This window comes from Antedon mediterranea, chromosome 10 (assembly GCF_964355755.1).
Source record: "Antedon mediterranea chromosome 10, ecAntMedi1.1, whole genome shotgun sequence".
Lineage (NCBI taxonomy): Eukaryota > Metazoa > Echinodermata > Crinoidea > Comatulida > Antedonidae > Antedon > Antedon mediterranea.
This window is the reverse complement of record NC_092679.1, coordinates 3220582-3242475: the sequence shown is the minus strand read 5'-3', so window position 1 is coordinate 3242475 and position 21894 is coordinate 3220582. Positions and strand designations below refer to the sequence as shown.

General features: G+C 34.8%; 2 protein-coding genes across 3 annotated transcripts; both read right to left on the bottom strand.

The window, feature by feature from the left end:
• Window positions 1-10365: 10365 nt before the first annotated feature.
• LOC140060580 (Golgi resident protein GCP60-like) lies at window positions 10366-20246 on the bottom strand. 2 transcript variants are annotated; one of them, XM_072106856.1, is made up of 9 exons: window positions 20086-20246; window positions 15542-15686; window positions 15129-15269; window positions 14682-14795; window positions 14422-14509; window positions 13815-13929; window positions 13384-13482; window positions 12502-12792; window positions 10366-12134 (listed from the first exon to the last, which is right to left on the bottom strand). In XM_072106856.1, exons 1-9 carry the CDS (start codon window positions 20237-20239, stop codon window positions 11923-11925), a joined length of 1359 nt encoding a protein of 452 aa, XP_071962957.1. In that variant the 5' UTR covers window positions 20240-20246; the 3' UTR covers window positions 10366-11922. The 2 variants fall into 2 exon arrangements, with proteins under 2 accessions (XP_071962957.1, XP_071962958.1); XM_072106857.1 differs by lacking the exon at window positions 20086-20246 and adding an exon at window positions 18084-18122.
• Window positions 20247-20620: 374 nt separating this feature from the next.
• LOC140060581 (sterile alpha motif domain-containing protein 15-like) lies at window positions 20621-21894 on the bottom strand. The gene is made up of 3 exons (XM_072106858.1): window positions 21709-21894; window positions 21231-21329; window positions 20621-21080 (listed from the first exon to the last, which is right to left on the bottom strand). The coding sequence occupies exons 1-3, from the start codon at window positions 21802-21804 to the stop codon at window positions 20880-20882; spliced, it is 396 nt and encodes a 131-aa protein (XP_071962959.1). The 5' UTR covers window positions 21805-21894; the 3' UTR covers window positions 20621-20879.

Sequence of the window (21894 nt, the reverse complement as noted above, 5' to 3'; positions counted from 1 at the left end):
CGCCTTAATCGTCCATTATAAGTTATAGTAGGACCGCTGGTCCCGTTTACTCAGCCCTCATCTTTTAAATCTGAGTGTAACTCAATTACGATTTCTTATATAGTGAAATTTGATACTGTATTTGTGAGAAAATGGCGGATTGCTCCTGGGAGTCACTTGGTGGGATTATACTAGGGCACCTCCTTAGTCGTCCAGTATAAGTTAGAGTAGGACCACTGGTCTTGTTTACTCAGCCCTCATCTTTTAAATCTGAGTGTAACTCAATTACGATTTTTATTATTATAGTGAAATTTGATACTGTATTTGTGAGAAAATGGCGGATTGCTCCTGGGAGTCACTTGGTGGGATTATACTTGGGTACCCCCTTAGTCGTCCAGTATAAGTTAGAGTAGGACCGCTGGCAATGTTGACTCAGCCCTCATCTTTTAAATCTGAGTGTAACTCAATTACGATCTTTAATATTATAGTGAAATTTGATATTGTATTTGTGAGAAAATGGCGGATTGCTCCTGGGAGTCACTTGGTGGGATTGTACTAGGGTACCTCCTTAGTCGTCCAGTATAAGTTAGAGTAGGACAACTGGTCCTGTTTACTCAGCCCTCATCTTTTAAATCTGAGTGTAACTCAATTACGATCTTTAATATTATAGTGAAATTTGATACTGTATTTGTGAGAAAATGGCGGATTGCTCCTAGGAGTCACTTTGTTGGATTATACTAGGGTAACGCCTTAATCGTCCATTATAAGTTATAGTAGGACCGCTGGTCCCGTTTACTCAGCCCTCATCTTTTAAATCTGAGTGTAACTCAATTACGATTTTTAATATTATAGTGAAATTTGATACTGTATTTGTGAGAAAATGGCGGATTGCTCCTGGGAGTCACATGGTGGGACTATACTAGGGTACCTCCTTAGTCGTTCAGTATAAGTTAGGGTGGGACCACTGGTCCCGTTTACTCAGCCCTCATCTTTTAAATCTGAGTGTAACTCAATTCCGATTTTTAATATTATAGTGAAATTTGATACTGTATTTGTGAGAAAATGGCGGATTGCTCCTAGGAGTCACTTGGTGGGATTATACTAGGGTACCTCCTTAGTCGTCCAGTATAAGTTAGAGTAGGACCACTGGTCCTGTTTACTCAGCCCTCATCTTTTAAATCTGAGTGTAATTCAATTACGATTTTTAATTTTATAGTGAAATTTGATACTGTATTTGTGAGAAAATGGCGGATTGCTCCTGGGAATCACTTGGTGGGATTATACTTGGGTACCTCCTGAGTCGTCCAGTATAAGTTAGAGTATGACCGCTGGCCCTGTTGACTCAGCCCTCATCTTTTAAATCTGAGTGTAACTCAATTACGATCTTTAATATTACAGTGAAATTTGATACTGTATTTGTGAGAAAATGGCGGATTGCTCCTGGGAGTCACTTGGTGGGATTATACTTGGGTACCTCCTGAGTCGTCCAGTATAAGTTAGAGTAGGACCGCTGGCCCTGTTTACTCAGCCCTCATCTTTTAAATCTGAGTGTAACTCAATTACGATTTCTTATATAGTGAAATTTGATACTGTATTTGTGAGAAAATGGCGGATTGCTCCTGGGAGTCACTTGGTGGGATTATACTAGGGCACCTCCTTAGTCGTTCAGTATAAGTTAGAGTAGGACCACTGGTCTTGTTTACTCAGCCCTCATCTTTTAAATCTGAGTGTAACTCAATTACGATTTTTATTATTATAGTGAAATTTGATACTGTATTTGTGAGAAAATGGCGGATTGCTCCTGGGAGTCACTTGGTGGGATTATACTTGGGTACCCCTTTAGTCGTCCAGTATAAGTTAGAGTAGGACCGCTGGCAATGTTGACTCAGCCCTCATCTTTTAAATCTGAGTGTAACTCAATTACGATCTTTAATATTATAGTGAAATTTGATATTGTATTTGTGAGAAAATGGCGGATTGCTCCTGGGAGTCACTTGGTGGGATTGTACTAGGGTACCTCCTTAGTCGTCCAGTATAAGTTAGAGTAGGACAACTGGTCCTGTTTACTCAGCCCTCATCTTTTAAATCTGAGTGTAACTCAATTACGATCTTTAATATTATAGTGAAATTTGATACTGTATTTGTGAGAAAATGGCGGATTGCTCCTAGGAGTCACTTTGTTGGATTATACTAGGGTAACGCCTTAATCGTCCATTATAAGTTATAGTAGGACCGCTGGTCCCGTTTACTCAGCCCTCATCTTTTAAATCTGAGTGTAACTCAATTACGATTTTTAATATTATAGTGAAATTTGATACTGTATTTGTGAGAAAATGGCGGATTGCTCCTGGGAGTCACATGGTGGGACTATACTAGGGTACCTCCTTAGTCGTTCAGTATAAGTTAGGGTGGGACCACTGGTCCCGTTTACTCAGCCCTCATCTTTTAAATCTGAGTGTAACTCAATTCCGATTTTTAATGTTATAGTGAAATTTGATACTGTATTTGTGAGAAAATGGCGGATTGCTCCTGGGAGTCACTTGGTGGGATTATACTAGGGTACCTCCTTAGTCGTCCAGTATAAGTTAGAGTAGGACCACTGGTCCTGTTTACTCAGCCCTCATCTTTTAAATCTGAGTGTAATTCAATTACGATTTTTAATTTTATAGTGAAATTTGATACTGTATTTGTGAGAAAATGGCGGATTGCTCCTGGGAATCACTTGGTGGGATTATACTTGGGTACCTCCTGAGTCGTCCAGTATAAGTTAGAGTATGACCGCTGGCCCTGTTGACTCAGCCCTCATCTTTTAAATCTGAGTGTAACTCAATTACGATCTTTAATATTACAGTGAAATTTGATACTGTATTTGTGAGAAAATGGCGGATTGCTCCTGGGAGTCACTTGGTGGGATTATACTTGGGTACCTCCTGAGTCGTCCAGTATAAGTTAGAGTAGGACCGCTGGCCCTGTTGACTCAGCCCTCATCTTTTAAATCTGAGTGTAACTCAATTACGATCTTTAATATTATAGTGAAATTTGATACTGTATTTGTGAGAAAATGGCGGATTGCTCCTGGGAGTCACTTGGTGGGATTATACTAGGGGACCTGCTTAATCGTCCAGTATAAGTTAGAGTAGGACCGCTGGTCCCGTTTACTCAGCCCTCATCTTTTAAATCTGAGTGTAACTCAATTACAATTTTTTATATAGTGAAATTTGATACTGTATTTGTGAGAAAATGGCGGATTGCTCCTGGAAGTCACTTGGTGGGATTATACTAGGGTACCTCCTTAGTCGTCCAGTATAAGTTAGAGTAGGCCCGCTGGTCCTGTTTACTCAGCCCTCATCTTTTAAATCTGAGTGTAACTCAATTACGATTTTAAATATTATAGTGAAATTTGGTACTGTATTTGTGAGAAAACGGGGGATTTCTATATATTTAAAAATCGTAATTGAGTTACACTCAGATTTAAAAGATGAGGGCTGAGTAAACAGGACCAGCGGTCCTACTCTAACTTATACTGGACGACTAAGGAGGTACCCAAGTATAATCCCACCAAGTGACTCCCAGGAGCAATCCGCCATTTCCTCACAAATACAGTATCAAATTTCACTATAATATTAAAAATCGTAATTGAGTTACACTCAGATAGATTTAAAAGATGAGGGCTGAGTAAACAGGACCAGTGGTCCTACTCTAACTTATACTGGACGACTAAGGAGGTACCCTAGTATAATCCCACCAAGTGACTCCCAGGAGCAATCCGCTATTTTCTCACAAATACAGTATCAAATTTCACTATATAAAAAATTGTAATTGAGTTACACTCAGATTTAAAAGATGAGGGCTGAGTAAACGGGACCAGCGGTCCTACTCTAACTTATACTGGACGATTAAGGAGGTCCCCTAGTATAATCCCACCAAGTGACTCCTAGGAGCAATCCGCCATTTTCGCACAAATACAGTATCAAATTTCACTATAATATTAAAGACCGTAATTGAGTTACACTCAGATTTAAAAGGTGAGGGGTGAGTAAACAGGGCCAGCGGTCCCACCCTAACTTATACTGGACGACTAAGGACGTACCCTAGTATAATCCCACCAGTTGACTCCCAGGAGCAATCCGCCATTTTCTCACAAATACAGTATCAAATTTCACTATAATATTAAAAATCGTAATTGAGTTACACTCAGATTTAAAAGATGAGGGCTGAGTAAACAAGACCAGCGGCCCTACTCTAACTTATACAGGACAACTGAGGAGGTACCCTAGTATAATCCCACCGAGTGACTTCCAGGAGCAATCCGCCGTTTTCTCACAAATACAGTACCAAATTTCACTATAATATTAAAAATCGTAATTGAGTTACACTCAGATTTAAAAGATGAGGGCTGAGTAAACAGGACCAGTGGTCCTACTCTAACTTATACAGGACAACTAAGGAGGTACCCTAGTATAATCCCACCGAGTGACTTCCAGGAGCAATCCGCCATTTTCTCACAAATACAGTATCAAATTTCACTATATAAAAAATTGTAATTGAGTTACACTCAGATTTAAAAGATGAGGGCTGAGTAAACAGGACCAGTGGTCCTACTCTAACTTTTACTGGACGACTAAAGAGGTACCCTAGTATAATCCCACCAAGTGACTCCCAGGAGCAATCCGCCATTTTCTCACAAATACAGTATCAAATTTCACTATAATATTAAAGATCGTAATTGAATTACACTCAGATTTAAAAGATGAGGGCTGAGTCAACAGGGCCAGCGGTCCTACTCTAACTTATACTGGACGACTAAGATGGTACCCAAGTATAATCCCACAAAGTGACTCCCAGGAGCAATCCGCCATTTTCTCACAAATACAGTATCAAATTTCACTATAATATTAAAAATCGTAATTGAGTTACACTCAGATTTAAAAGATGAGGGCTGAGTAAACAGAACCAGTGGTCCTACTCTAACTTTTACTGGACGACTAAAGAGGTACCCTAGTATAATTCCACCAAGTGACTCCCAGGAGCAATCCGCCATTTTCTCACAAATACAGTATCAAATTTCACTATAATATTAAAAATCGTAATTGAGTTACACTCAGATTTAAAAGATGAGGGCTGAGTAAACAAGACCAGCAGTCCTACTCTAACTTATACTGGACGACTAAGGAGGTACCCTAGTATAATAATCCCACCAAGTGATTCCCATGAGCAATCCGCTATTTTCTCACAAATACAGTATCAAATTTCACTATATAAAAAATTGTAATTGAGTTACACTCAAATTTAAAAGACGAGGGCTGAGTAAACGGGACCAGCGGTCCTACTCTAACTTCTACTGGACGATTAAGGAAGTCCCCTAGTATAATCCCACCAAGTGACTCCCAGGAGCAATCCGCCATTTTCTCACAAATACAGTATCAAATTTCACTATAATATTAAAGATCGTAATTGAGTTACACTCAGATTTAAAAGATGAGGGCTGAGTCAACAGGGCCAGCGGTTCTACTCTAACTTATACTGGACGATTAAGGAGTTCCCCTAGTATAATCCCACCAAGTGACTCCTAGGAGCAATCCGCCATTTTCTCACAAATACAGTATCAAATTTCACTATAATATTAAAGATCGTATTTGAGTTACACTCAGATTTAAAAGATGAGGGCTGAGTAAACAGGGCCAGCGGTCCTACTCTAACTTATACTGAACCACTAAGGAGGTACCCTAGTATAATCCAACCAAGTGACTCCCAGGAGCAATCCGCCATTTTCTCACAAATACAGTATCAAATTTCACTATAATATTAAAAATCGTAATTGAGTTACACTCAGATAGATTTAAAAGATGAGGGCTGAGTAAACAGGACCAGCGGTCCTACTCTAACTTATACTGGACGACAGAGGAGGTACCCTAGTATAATCCCACCAAGTGACTCCCAGGAGCAATCCGCCATTTTCTCACCAATACAGTATCAAATTTCATTATAATTATTAAAAATCGGAATTGAGTTACACTCAGATTTAAAAGATGAGGGCTGAGTAAACGGGACCAGTGGTCCCACCCTAACTTATACTGGACGACTAAGTAGGTACCCTAGTATAATCCCACCAAGTGACTCCCAGGAGCAATCCGCCATTTTCTCACAAATACAGTATCAAATTTCACTATAATATTAAAAATCGTAATTGAGTTACACTCAGAATTAAAAGATGAGGGCTGAGTAAACAAGACCAGCGGTTCTACTCTAACTTATACTGGACGACTAAGGAGGTACCCTAGTATAATCCCACCAAGTGACTCCCAGGAGCAAACCGCCATTTTCTCACAAATACAGTATCAAATTTCACTATATAAAAAATCGTAATTGAGTTACACTCAGATTTAAAAGATTAGGGCTGAGTAAACGGGACCAGCGGTCCTACTCTAACTTATACTGGACGATTAAGGAGGTACCCTAGTATAATCCCACCAAGTGACTCCTAGGAGCAATCCGCCATTTTCTCACAAATACAGTATCAAATTTCACTATAATATTAAAGATCGTAATTGAGTTACACTCAGATTTAAAAGATGAGGGCTGAGTAAACAGGACCAGCGGTCCTACTCTAACTTATACTGGACGACTAAGGAGGTACCCTAGTATAATCCCACCAAGTGACTCCCAGGAGCAATCCGCCATTTTTTCACAAATACAGTATCAAATTTCACTATATAAAAAATTGTAATTGAGTTACACTCAGATTTAAAAGATGAGGGCTGAGCAAACGGGACCAGCGGTCCTACTCTAACTTATACTGGACGATTAAGGAGGTCCCCTAGTATAATCCCACCAAGTGACTCCCATGAGCATTCCGCCATTTTCTCACAAATACAGTATCAAATTTCACTATAATATTAAAGATCTTAATTGAGTTACACTCAGATTTAAAAGATGAGGGCTGAGTCAACGGGACCAGTGGTCCCACCCTAACTTATACTGGACGACTAAGGAGGTACCCTAGTATAATCCCACCAAGTGACTCCCAGGAGCAATCCGCCATTTTCTCACAAATACAGTATCAAATTTCACTATAATATTATAGATCATAATTGAGTTACACTCAGATTTAAAAGATGAGGGCTGAGTCAACAGGGCCAGCGGTCCTACTCTAACTTATACTGGAGGACTAAGGAGGTACCCAAGTATAATCCCACCAAGTGACTCCCAGGAGCAATCCGCCATTTTCTCACAAATACAGTATCAAATTTCACTATAATATTAAAAATCGTAATTGAGTTACACTCACATTTAAAAGATGAGGGCTGAGTAAACAGGACCAGTGGTCCTACTCTAACTTTTACTGGACGACTAAAGAGGTACCCTAGTATAATCCCACCAAGTGACACCCAGGAGTAATCCGCCATTTTCTCACAAATACAGTATCAAATTTCACTATAATATTAAAAATCGTAATTGAGTTACACTCAGATTTAAAAGATGAGGGCTGAGTAAACGGGACCAGCGGTCCTACTTTAACTTATACTGGACGACTAAGGAGGTACCCTAGTATAATCCCACCAAGTGACTCCCAGGAGCAATCCGCCATTTTCTCACAAATACAGTATCAAATTTCACTATAATATTAAAAATCGTAATTGAGTTACACTCAGAATTAAAAGATGAGGGCTGAGTAAACAAGACCAGCGGTCCTACTCTAACTTATACTGGACGACTAAGGAGGTACCCTAGTATAATCCCACCAAATGACTCCCTGGAGAAATCCGCCATTTTCTCACAAATACAGTATCAAATTTCACTATAATATTAAAAATCGTAATTGAGTTACACTCAGATTTAAAAGATGAGGGCTGAGTAAACAGGACCAGCGGTCCTACTCTAACTTATACTGGACGACTAAGGAGGTACCCAAGTATAATCCCACCAAGTGACTCCCAGGAGCAATCCGCCATTTTCTCACAAATACAGTATCAAATTTCTCTATAATATTAAAAATCGTAATTGAGTTACACTCAGATTTAAAAGATGAGGGCTGAGTAAACAGGACCAGCGGTCTTACTCTAACTTATACTGGACGACTAAGGAGGTACCCAAGTATAATCCCACCAAGTGACTCCCAGGAGCAATCCGCCATTTTCTCACAAATACAGTATCAAATTTCTCTATAATATTAAAAATCGTAATTGAGTTACACTCAGAATTAAAAGATGAGGGCTGAGTAAACAGGACCAGCGGTCCTACTCTAACTTATACTGGACGACTAAGGAGGTACCCAAGTATAATCCCACCAAGTGACTCCCAGGAGCAATCCGCCATTTTCTCACAAATACAGTATCAAATTTCTCTATAATATTAAAAATCGTAATTGAGTTACACTCAGATTTAAAAGATGAGGGCTGAGTAAACAGGACCAGCGGTCTTACTCTAACTTATACTGGACGACTAAGGAGGTACCCAAGTATAATCCCACCAAGTGACTCCCAGGAGCAATCCGCCATTTTCTCACAAATACAGTATCAAATTTCTCTATAATATTAAAAATCGTAATTGAGTTACACTCAGATTTAAAAGAGGAGGGCTGAGTAAACAGGACCAGTGGTCCTACTCTAACTTATACTGGACGACTAAGGAGGTACCCTAGTATAATCCCACCAAGTGACTCCCAGGAGCAATCCGCCATTTTCTCACAAATACAGTATCAAATTTCACTATAATATTAAAAATCGTAATTGAGTTACACTCAGATTTAAAAGATGAGGGCTGAGTAAACAGGACCAGCGGTTCTACTCTAACTTATACTTGACGATTAAGGACGACATTTTCTCACAAATACAGTATCAAATTTCACTATATAAAAAATCGTAATTGAGTTACACTCAGATTTAAAAGATGAGGGCTGCTGAGTAAACGGGACCAGCGGTCCTATTCTAACTTATACTGGACGATTAAGGAGGTCCCCTAGTATAATCCCACCAAGGGACTCCTAGGAGCAATCCGCCATTTTCTCACAAATACAGTATCAAATTTCACTATAATATTAAAGATCGTAATTGAGTTACACTCAGATTTAAAAGATGAGGGCTGAGTAAACAGGGCCAGCGGTCCTACTCTAACTTATACTGGACGACTAAGGAAGTACCATAGTATAATCCAACCAAGTGACTCCCAGGAGCAATCCGCCATTTTCTCACAAATACAGTATCAAATTTCACTATAATATTAAAAATCGTAATTGAGTTACACTCAGATTTAAAAGATGAGGGCTGAGTAAACAGGACCAGTGGTCCTACTCTAACTTATACTGGACGACTAAGGAGGTACCCTAGTATAATCCCACCAAGTGACTCCCAGGAGCAATCCGCCATTTTCTCACAAATACAGTATCAAATTTCACTATAATATTAAAAATCGTAATTGAGTTACACTCAGATTTAAAAGATGAGGGCTGAGTAAACAGGACCAGCGGTTCTACTCTAACTTATACTTGACGATTAAGGAGGTCCCCTAGTATAATCCCACCAAGTGACTCCTAGGAGCAATCCGCCATTTTCTCACAAATACAGTATCAAATTTCACTATAATATGAAAAATCGTAATTGAGTTACACTCAGATTTAAAAGATGAGGGCTGAGTAAACAGGACCAGTGGTCCTACTCTAACTTATACTGGACGACTAAGGAGGTACCCTAGTATAATCCCACCAAGTGACTCCCAGGAGCAATCCGCCATTTTCTCACAATTACAGTATCAAATTTCACTATAATATTAAAAATCGTAATTGAGTTACACTCAGATTTAAAAGATGAGGGCTGAGTAAACGGGACTAGTGGTCCCACCCTAACTTATACTGGACGACTAAGGAGGTACCCTAGTATAATCCCACCAAGTGACTCTCAGGAGCAATCCGCCATTTTCTCACAAATACAGTATCAAATTTCACTATAATATTAGAAATCGTAATTGAGTTACACTCAGATTTAAAAGATGAGGGCTGAGTAAACAGGACCAGCGGTTCTACTCTAACTTATACTTGACGATTAAGGAGGTCCCCTAGTATAATCCCACCAAGTGACTCCCAGGAGCAATCCACCATTTTCTCACAAATATTGAATTTCTAATACTATAAAAACCTTAAGCAATACTGAAAATGTGAAAAATACACAAACGGCGTTTCATACTTATTGTCGGCTGGAAAAAATAAAAGTGGGCTGGCTTATTGTCGGCTGGCTTATTGTCGGCTAGCTTGACACAAGCGTGCGAGGGTTGTTTACGATTTTAAATTACGTATAGGTGGCGCTATTACCATTTTAGTCAATTACAGAAACAACATTTAGGTATTTGCATGAAATTTGTCTAACAAAATATTGACTACATTACAAAAGGTGTATATAATATTCTTTATTCAAGCGTAACAAAAGACAGAATATTATTTTATTAGAAAGTAATGCTAAGAAAAGACAGAATATTATTTTATTAGAAAGTAATGCTAACAAAAGCAGAATATTATTTTATTAGAAAGTAATGCTAACAAAAGCAGAATATTATTTATTTATTCAAACTGAAATGTATGTGAATTCTTTTAAGTTATAATGGATATCAAAATCCGGTACAGTAATTGTGCTTTTTGTGTGTGTTCCAAAAAAACAACAAATATTTATTTCATTACATAATAAAAACAATAACCCAAAAATAAACAATAAATAATAATAAAGTAACGGAAAAACAAAAATAATACTAATCGAAATTAAAAACATTAAACATTTTAAATAACAATATTTGTTTATATAAATATAATATCTATAACTATTTTGAAAATAAAATTGTAAAGCTTCTTCATCTTATAATAAAAATACTAATTATGTATTTTATGCGCAATTATCAATCAACAGTCGACGTGTAGAAAAGAATTAGACCATCCTATGACAACCACAGTAGTGTAGTAGTAGTAGTCTCTAATGTGATGAGAATTTTCCAAATTTCAAATACAGTTAAAAAAAGAAAATTATCCCATCTGTACATCAAATAATATAAACACTGTACAACATTTGTCAGGTTCCCATGGTGATCAAAACCCAATCAATAACAAATAATCAATAACAAATAATCAATAGCCAATCGATCAAACCCAATCAAGTCATGCGGAGGTGCGGCATATTGGTTTCTACAAAACAAGAGGATACAGATTTCCACGAGTATAGTCCCACTCCCAAAGTCGGTTCAATTGTGTGTTCTAGGTAATGGCATAATACCAGGGGATATACAGTATTTATTTTCAGTATCTGTAATGTGATAAATAACTTATACCTCCTTGACCCAAATAATTATGAAAAATTCATCCGATATTAGCTGGATTTTAGTATTTATAACACAGCTGTTATTAGTAGATTAATTATAATGAATTTTCAACGGCTAGGCAAGGCACCAAAGTATATACACTGCCCATAACATCAGTACTTACAATAAATTTACAAAAAAACTAACCATTTTCAAGTTGAGTTTTAAAGTCAGCATATAGGTCCACATCTGTGATGCATTTGAGCTTGAGCATTAAGCACTATACAAAAACAACATATTATTATCTTTTGAGAAAAAAACTATCCCTTTAATGCTACACAGGACAATAAAAAATACCTTTCAACTGTCCCTTTAACTACACCACAATTTTCTGATAGCCCTACAGGTCACATGACTCTCTGTCATATGAATCTGGTAAGAGTGTGCCCTCACTCTGTCCGAGGTTATTCTGACCGACTTCTAAAACACATTTACTCAATTTTGTATTTATTTCTATATAAATCTCATACACAGTCTGAGTATTTTGTTACTGATCAAAACAGCATTTTATTTCACACTAAATTCAGGTTATTTTAATACAGAATAATGTATTATTTAGAAATATGATAGAATTTCATAATAAAATCACCTAAATAATTTTTACTGAAATCACTTTGAGTAATAAACCCTATAATACAGTTTCTTAGACCTAAAGAGCGAATATGAATTATCGAATCGAAGAAGGTAGATTCCCTTTCCAGGATAAGCATGGCTGCCGGCAAACACTTGCTCATGGCATTCCCGACGGAATATCGGTATTATCTCGTCCATTGGCGGTCCTTTTGCTTTTGAGCTTCCACTTTCTAAATCACCTTTTCCTTCTGCAATAATACAGTTTAAAAAAAATGTAAATAACATTAGAATGGAACCTATCTTTATGGAAAATTGAGGATAAAACAGTGAAAGAAAGAGTTGATAAAGATAATGATGATAAATAGATAATAATGATGATAACTAGATGATGATGATGATAACTAGATGATGATAACTAGATGATGATGATAACTAGATAATGATGATAACTAGATAATGATGATAATAAATAGATGATAATTAATAAATAGATGATGATGATGATAAATAGATGATGATAATAAATAGATGATAATTAATAAATAGATGATGATGATGATAAATAGATGATGATAATAAATAGATAATGATGATAATAGATGATGATACACTAACCTCCTCCTTCTTCCTCTAATTCATCCTCTTCGTCACTTGATTCACTCACATGTACACTTATTGCATTGCTTTGTGCCTCCGTCCATTCAAAGTACAATCCAAACCCAAGATCGTAGCTATCGGTGGCAAATTCCCAAAATATACAGGCGCCCTCATCATGAGTTGGCACACGTACAGTGACAGTTTCTCCCCTACCCACTGTAATGACGGCTTCAGTGTCCTTTGATAATTGTTCTTTGAATTCCTTAATTTGTGGACGTGTCCATATTGACGCATCAGCAACTGTTTGTTCTAAAATCATTTTTAATGAGAAAAAATACTTTCTAATAATTGATTAATGAAACTTTAGAACAAAATAATTAATGTTATTACTAGGATTCTAAAGCTTTGTCTACACTACCAAATATGGTTGTGATGTACCCAAATATGGTAGTGATATGCCCACATATGGTAGTGATATGACAGACAGAATGTCAATATATGGGCACATCACATTTTTGTCACATAAAGTTTGATAGTGTAGACATAGCTTAACAGTTTATACTGGCCATAGTCATGGTTAATTGGGATAAAAAACAAGATTCTCACATAGGAAATTATCATAGGTAGATTATCATTATGTATACAGTGTCACATATGTATCACATATGACAACTGTATTATCCTAATGTTAAAGTTAAGCCTAAAGTCGATGATACAGGTGTCACATATGATACATACAAATGTATCAAAGATTATGCATCAGTTAGACATGCACAAGACCTAGTAATATTACTATGAATATACCCTGCAAGCGAGGTATGTTTTGCCTCGCATGAGAAAAGACCTAGAGAGGGCAAGTTTATTTTATGGAGCTTAAATTAGACACAGTCTTATACTTACGGCTGTCTACAATATCACTAGTTTGTTGTGTTGAAAGATCCCCATTTGGTGGTCCATTTTGAAGTTTCATATTTGCAAAGCTATCAGGTAAATTGTCACCTAAAAGAAATTGTCATTTAAATAGAAAGATTATTCAAAATCACATCTCTACCTTTAACTACAAATTTGGAATAAAGTTATATGAAGCCTAGTGACTTTGCAGTTTTTCAATCTAGAAATACTTTAATTTTCTATGACAATGCCTCTGGTACAACATAATTTTTTTCATCTACAAAAATATTAATTTTATTATGACAATGCCCTCTGGTACAACACAGTTTTTCCCACCTACAAAAAGTTGATAGTATAGTAGCATAATAGTATGAAATGCTCTTGTCCAATATGAGAAGGAACAGGTGGATTTAATCCACAGGTATGGAACGCTCACTCACCTGAACCTGCTATTTTTTGCTGTTGGCTTTCCATTCCTTGTTGCTGTTGCTGATACACCTGTTGTAGGTATTGTTGGTAATAATGTTCTTGTATCTGACTAATGTAAGCTTGTTGCTGGATACAGAAAAACAAATTTAAGAAGTTAATATAAAAACGAAAAAGTGAACATTGCGCGGTTCCCACTAACGACGCCCGCAACTCAGCGATGTACTGCATAATCAAAAGTGAGAACGCAGCAGTGATAGGTTTGATTTCACGCAAGCAGGGCAAACAATTACAATTATTGGAAGGGCATTTTCTTACGTTGCGTGTGTTGCGTTACGTTGCGTCGCTAGTGTGAACAACACTTAAACAGTGTGAATCTTTGAACACAAAATCAAGTGTAAATATCATGTGATAAATGAACTACAATAGTGCAATGGTACTGATGAATGCTAAAGATATTTTACTCTCATTACCTCGTCCTTCAGATAGGACATAAAGCCATTGCAATAAAGAACTTGGTACACTATTTGAAAAGAGTAGGGTGTGTTAGTGTGACAATGATGCTCCTGTATTAGGCTTTCTCGGAGAACTAAATTTAAATTAAATAAAATGTTCCCTTACCTGTTGTGGATTATTTGGATATTGTTGGGCAGCGTATGCCTGAACTTGCGGTAACACTTGCTGATAAATTGATTCTTTTATTTGTAACCTGCAATGCAAATAATCATTTTTATGTAAATATCTTTAAAAAAGCTCTGGTTTCCACAAAAGTCACGGTATTGCATTACACCGCCGTGGTAATACATGATAAAATGCATAATAAAATTCAGCATTTGTTTATTTTTCTTTTTCAACAATACTGGAAAATAAAATTCAATTACTTTTGTTGTTCTTGTATTATTCGTTCTTCCTCCTCTTTTTTCCTAACTTCTTCTTGTCTAATTCTTTCTTTTTCTTCTTCTTCCTTTCGTATTCTTTCTTCTTCCTCTTCTCTCCTACATATAAAATTAACATGTTAGGCCTAGAAAACTTGTTTATACAATCGAGACCAACCCAAAATGGGTCCTTTTTTTTGTTGATAATTGAGCATTAAACTTTTTTTGTTGTTGAATTTGCATGCATGAATAATATTCTATAGCGCCCTCTATTTGTTTACATTTTGATCTAGTATAAATACTGTTCATAAAAAAGTGAATTACTGACATTAACAAGTGAATTACTAATTGTCAATAACTGTTTTTTAATTCATATTATGGCCAACAAAATATTTTATTTAGTTCAGCACACACAAATAAATCCTGAATACTATGTAGCAAAATATGCCATACCTTTGACGTTCCTTTTCTTCTTTTTCCCACCGTTGCGCTTCAAGATATGGCTTTAATTTTCCACAGGTTAAATTTAAATGTTTACAAAATTCTAGCATAGCATCTTGTTGAGATAAATCCCCTAATGTTTGCCATTCTCGTCTACAAAAGAGAAAAATTAATAATCAATTTCTCAGTGAAATAACAGTATTTTTTACATTTATTAAATAATATAATATAGAATATGGTTCAAAGAATTCCAGCAGTTGACAAATTTATTATATAAAATTTAAAATATATACACACATTTAATTTTTCCTTAAGCTCTATCCACACTATCAAAACTTTATGTAAAAAAAAATGTGATGTGCCCATATATGGACATGATGATGTCATATCACTACCAAATTTGAGCATATCACTACCATATTTACCTTCTATCGTTTCCAACAACATCAAAATAACCAATACTAGGAGAACTTGAAGGGTCGTATTTTCCGTGTGAAACTTGGCGAGTGTATGCTACTAACTTTAATTTGTCTTCATATGATAAATTAATAGCTTTGCTACCTTCTTTTTCTATAAAGAAAGAATTAAGAAAACTTTTAAATCTGTTCAAATCCAAATAGGATAGAAACTTACTCTTAACATAATATGGCATATGTATATTCATTTAATATTTATTCTGTCTTTATTATGAATGACACTTTCAGTGCTAAAGCATTGATTTCCAAAGTACTGTAGTTTCAGTAGAGAACATTAACAATACTTCTAATACAACTAGCACATAGTAATTTACATTATTACAGTTTACACACACATTTACAAAAAGGTAACTAACTACAAAACATACCTAGTATACTGTATATTGTTGCAAATGCTATTCATATAATTAATTCACGTCACCATCGATAAAATGTTATGTAATACTGTACAAGACTATGTAAACAATGAAACTTTATAAAATGTTTTTATATTTTTAAACGTTTTAAACATTTTTTAGCCTATTTGAAATTTTAGCAATTTATAAATTGTAAGGTTTTAGTTAGGAACATGCTAATGGTTTGAATCCTTTTAAAGCTGTTTTTAATCCTTTTAAAGCTGTTTTAAACTATTTTAATCTCCTGAATCCTATTCAATTTTAATACCTTGTCATTTTTACACCGTGTTTCATAACTTATATTTTTTTGTGCAATTATGTGTGTGTACATAATATATTATATTGTATATCTATTTATTATTGTACTAATAACTGTCAATCTTCAAGAAGAATTTCTGTTGTTATTTTATGATGGAAAAATAAAGCATTTCAGTATTCAGTATAACAAATGGAAGGAATTCAAGGTAAAAGATACTATACTTAATCCGTAACATTTTGGATTGCATAATTTGAAAGTTGAAAGTGTGAAAATCTTTTGTGATTGTGATCATTTAAAAGTTTTTTCCATAATTTGGTTTCAAGATCGATATACACAAGTTCTTTTACCTTGTGTATTTTTCCATGATGGTTCAATAACTGATATTATATAACACCTATATAAATTCCTGTCATTTGATTGGACGAATGTGGGTCACATGGCGTGCAATAGTACGCACTATTCAACGATCGTTAAATAGTACTTTTTGAAACATTTTTGTGTACGAAAAAAAACACGTCTAGATGTTATATAAAACAAATAATGAATGTTTTGTATTCGTGTAATGGCACAAATAATGGCACTTGGTGAATGATGAAAGGTTATATCAACTCGGCTTTGCCTCGTTGATATAACCTTTCATCATTCACCTCGTGCCATTATTTGTACCATTGCACTCATAAACATTCATTATTTGTATACTAATAATGATTTCAAAACACAAACTACAAATTCATTTTTGAAATGAATAACCTTATCACCATTATTAAATTAAGCGTTTAACACAATAAGATGATGATGGGCTATCATTTAAATATTAATATTTATATAAACTACTGGAGACCTCCTCTGCTGCGAGACCAACTGTGAGATTTACCCAAATCAAATTATGCTATGATAATTTGTATTGGCTAAACTTAAGTGTACAATAACAACAGAAATAAAAGGTCATTGTAACAGTATGATATCATTTACTCACACACACTAATGAGTTCAATTAAAAATATTATTATAACAATTTTATCAGCAGATGGGAAATTAAAAAAAAAACTCAAATGCTACTTAATTATTTAAAAAAAAGTACGTAATATATTTTGAGATTCTCAAACGCTTCAACATGTTTTTTTTTCCCACTTTTATTGTCATGTATTTTTTATATTATACTTCTTTAACATGGAAAACAAAATCGTGAAAATAATAATAAAATCTAAAGAGGATTAAATATTCGCAATGACTTAAATCAAAATGGGCATAAATAGATACAATTTGTTTAATTGTTAACATTCACATATCATTTTGCTGCAGACAAGTTAAAATGCATAATCACTCTACAGTACTGGTTGGTTGACTATTACATCAAATCAAAGCAAGACAAAGGTGTATTCAATCATGGAGTAAATTTACTCCATGATTTAATGACCTACTTATCAAGGTCATCAGACTAATGGTGGAGGTAGGAAAATATCCTACAAACATAATTAATCTAGAAACATAATTTCTCTAACATGTCACAAAAACATATTGCGAAGATTTATTAACCTAATTTGTTTTATATTATCAAGGAGTAAATTTACTCCATTATATTATTGAAAACCTATATTTTTCTGAAACAGCTTAGCTTCATCAAACAACCTTTTGGTCCAGCAATAGCCATTTTGTTTACCGTATTTAAATAAATCTAAAATCTCTATCAAAACCGATTCCTACATCAATAACATACCCTACTAAATATTTCAAACTGATATGAAATAAGAGACACAAGCCTTGTAATTAGCAGATATAAATAATAAGGTAAAAATGCAGCCAAAATATTAATATTTAAACGTGATAAAATGGTTACCTTGACAGACTGGATGTGGTGTCATTTACCGCTGCTTTGTAATGCAGGAAAACATTACATATTCTCAGTAAAAATGCACACAGCTTAAATTGGACTAGACCATTATTCAAAATAGGGAGATTATTTTTATATAAGTAGACTTGCAGTATACAGTTACTCATTCTATGATACTCATTATTAGATGATAATGTATTGTTAATCAATATTTTGTAATGATAATTGATTAACTGTCATGAAGGGGAAAATTGAGACAAATTGAGAGAACACAGAGATTTAAAAAATGCTTGCAGACAGTAGTAAATTAAAACAAATTATTCTCTGAAAAATTAGTTCCCAGATAACAAGCCTTAATCTCTGTCTACACTATCAAACTAGTTTGACAAAAAAAAAATGTGATGCACCCAATTATGGTAGTGATATGCTTAAATATGGTAGTGATATGACATCATCATGTCCATATGGGCACATCATACTTTTTTGTGAAACTAGTTTGATAGTGTAGACAGATCTTTACTTATTAAAACTGTGCCTAGACCATTTTCAATTAAATATTTGCGACATAATTTAGTTTTGGTTATTGTTGGGCTGGTAAATATCCAAATCAACAGTACTAAGCTATAACCGTTCCCAGTAAAATTTCACCTAAATGTTTAATTAAGCTATGTATTAGTAATAAGCAAGAAAAAATATCACCCTGCTTTCATAGGGAGTGAGGTGTTCAACAAGATTGTATTTTCTTTTTATTATTTAAAAAGATCTTTTTCTTTCAACTATATCATTATCATCATCTTTATTGAGTACATTAGGCTGACTTTACACACCATTTTCTAGAGGGATTTAGTAATTCTCTTCGTTACGTGTTTAGAAGAGAATTTATATCTCATCGTAGTTGTACGACACGGTTTGGTATGCCGTGTGTTGTTATGCAAATGGGCTTGTGCAGGTGTAGTGGGAAAGGGAGTATGTTTAGTCATTCGCGGTCAACACGTCACACTGTTAAGTTTCGCAACGGTTATGGTAGTTGGCGTGTGTGGCCGCACCTGCCCAGAATAAATGTTTTTCAAACATATAGTTTGTTTTTGTTGGTTCTTGTATGGGGTTAACGGGGACTGAGATGAGATTGATGTATTATATATTTATTATATGATATGACTACATTCAAGAGGTACAATTAATGAAAACAATTTCTGCATTCCCTGGCTACAAATTAACATAAGTTAAAAAATTGCACCAATAGCAGTTGATATGTTAAAGAATGAACAGGGTGTACCTAGATATTTTCTAATGTATAACATCATGTATTTAGTTGTTTTGTAACATGGCATTAACAACTTTAGTAACTACCTTAGAAGATGAGAGGCTGGGCAGAATTAATTTATAGAAAATCACATGGGTTTTATTATAGTATTAATTAGAACAAAAAATTTTACAATATATAACATAATTGTTTATGAGTAGTAGTACAGGGTACTTGAGAGATGACATTTAAAGCAATAGCCTAGGCCTATTTTAATATATAACAGTGAGTATTGCTATTGTTATTGGTAAATAATTGACCAGAATCTAGCCTAAAGAAATACTATATTCTGCTACGACAGGCCTACTAACTAGAGCCTGCATGCTGTAACTGCAAAAAAGTATCCTCACTTATCACCATTATACAGTATAAATATCATTAGAATGATGATGATGGATGGAGGAAAAAATTTAAAAAAATAGTTTTTCCTCAATTTCTCATGGCTAGTCAGGTCTAACTAGCTAGGCTAGGCCTTATTCTATATTCAATAAGGCCTACATAAATGTTATATAGGGAAACTAGGCCTAGCTTATTCATAAATAAATCAAACAATAAATAAATCCGTAGGCCCATGAATGCTAGGCTAAGTTGCCGGTTGAACAACACAGGCGGTGTTTACCTGGTCATCACACGGCAAAATGGGCACGATCTCCGCTCAAACTCAGATGGAGGAGGAAGCCTAATCACCGGCTTGAAAAACCTTACCTTTGTAAAACCGCAAACAAATGTTGTAAAGTTCTTTAAGAGGAAATCCCCATTCTGCTTCTGTATCTAATTTAGAAGTAGTATCAATATTATTAGTTTCTTCTTCTATTTTATGGGTGATACTTTCCACCGATTCGATTGATTCGTTCGCCATGATCAAAAGTTGGCCACGTTTACGCGCAGCCTCAGAGATGATTAGCTAGCTAACTGTACGTATAACCAAAGAGGTATAACTAGTAGCTATACACCGCCGCCGTACCGATTATTTCTTTTTAAACCCAATGATTTATATTGTTATAAACGCCTTTTTTTCATTTGTTAATTGTAAGAAAATAAGCACGAAATCACGGTTTTTTTCTCGAATATTTCTTTATAATTTACTAGGAGCTGGCTATATAACTGCTGTAAAAATAATAAATTATAGATTAATAATTTTGCTCATGACAAATAAACAATACAAATTAAGCCAAATGATGACCAAGTGTGAAATAAAAAGATTCAACTAGTACTATATCAAATGTTTCTTTTTTTTCTGCGATTTCTTTATTTTCAAATTTATATACAAACATTTGAAGCCACTAAAATACTATTTACCAAAATACTGCCTAGGCCTATACTGTATTCCCAATATAAAAAATACATGATTAGTTTACAAAATATAAAATCCTTTCACCAACAGTACAAACATTTTAATAGCAAAAAAATCATGACAATTATAAATACTTTGAATATTTCGTTTTTTTTTTTTAACATAGATTAAAAAATATATATATATAACACTATGTTTGTATACATTATTTTCGTCGTGCTTTTTCACGTTCTTCGCGCTCTACTTCTTTTAAATATTTAGCGTAGGTAAGGTTATTGGCTTTTGGGCCTGTTATCTCCTTCCTTTCCAGGTACATTCCCATCGGTTCTCTGGGACGCAGGGATATACTTCTGTTCCAATAAGGCCTTTCAATGCCTAGTGTGTCCCGTATGTTCTTGGCGATAAACTATAGGATAGAGAAGAAAAACATAAACGATAACAAATTATAGTTTATTTATTTAAGTATCTGAATCTTTGTAAATTTCTACCTATCTATATTTGGTTCGTAAAAAAATAATAAAATAATGGCAATAGTAAATTAATGATAAAATTATACCTTAATATGCTCAAAGTCTGTAATTCCAATCTTTGGTAGGTTTGAGGCATCCATAAGAATCAGTTTACGGCCATTTATCATGTTTGTCTCAAAACACGCCTAAAATAAATAAAAGAATTAAAATTAAAAAGGTTAAGGAATTTTTATTAAAATTGAATTTAAATCTTTATTAATTAATAATAAATGATACATTTTTGGTTAGTTAGCCAACAAACCTAGGCATATTATAAGTTATAACTACCCAATAATGTAGTACAAACATGCTTAGCCTCCTCACGAACCTTACATATGCTAGGCCTATGCCCTATATGACCATAGCATACCTATCTAGGCCTAGAATGACTCAGGAGGCTACATCTAGGAGGATTAGTAGGCCTAGGCCCTAGGCTAGTAATATAATAATAGATAGAGTAGGCCTACTAGGCCTAGGCCTATTAGCTAGCCAGGCCTATATATAAAAAGTAACAAATAGACATACGGCATACTGAGGAAAACCTAATGTTTCGATCCAAGAAGAAACGTCTTCATAGCCCCATGTCAGACAAATGGGTTCTTCGTTCCATTTATTTGACATTATAAATAATAATTATTTATTTACATTTTCATCACACACGACGTACACGATTGACTTTTTGCTCAACAAATTTTCCAAGGCAAAAAAGTT

What these genes read in the sequence shown, in the direction of transcription:
- LOC140060580 (XM_072106856.1), bottom strand. Translation starts at nt 20,239, where the DNA reads ATGGCGAACGAATCAATCGAATCGGTGGAAAGTATCACCCATAAAATA. An exon ending in TTGTTTGCGGTTTTACAAAG is followed by an intron (nt 15,687 to 20,085) that starts GTAAGGTTTTTC and finishes CTTTCTTTATAG; the next exon opens with AAAAAGAAGGTAGCAAAGCT. An exon ending in ATAATACAAGAACAACAAAA is followed by an intron (nt 14,510 to 14,681) that starts GTAATTGAATTT and finishes TTTGCATTGCAG; the next exon opens with GTTACAAATAAAAGAATCAA.
- LOC140060581 (XM_072106858.1), bottom strand. Translation starts at nt 21,804, where the DNA reads ATGTCAAATAAATGGAACGAAGAACCCATTTGTCTGACATGGGGCTAT. An exon ending in TAGGTTTTCCTCAGTATGCC is followed by an intron (nt 21,330 to 21,708) that starts GTATGTCTATTT and finishes TATTTATTTTAG; the next exon opens with GCGTGTTTTGAGACAAACAT. An exon ending in CAGACTTTGAGCATATTAAG is followed by an intron (nt 21,081 to 21,230) that starts GTATAATTTTAT and finishes TCTATCCTATAG; the next exon opens with TTTATCGCCAAGAACATACG.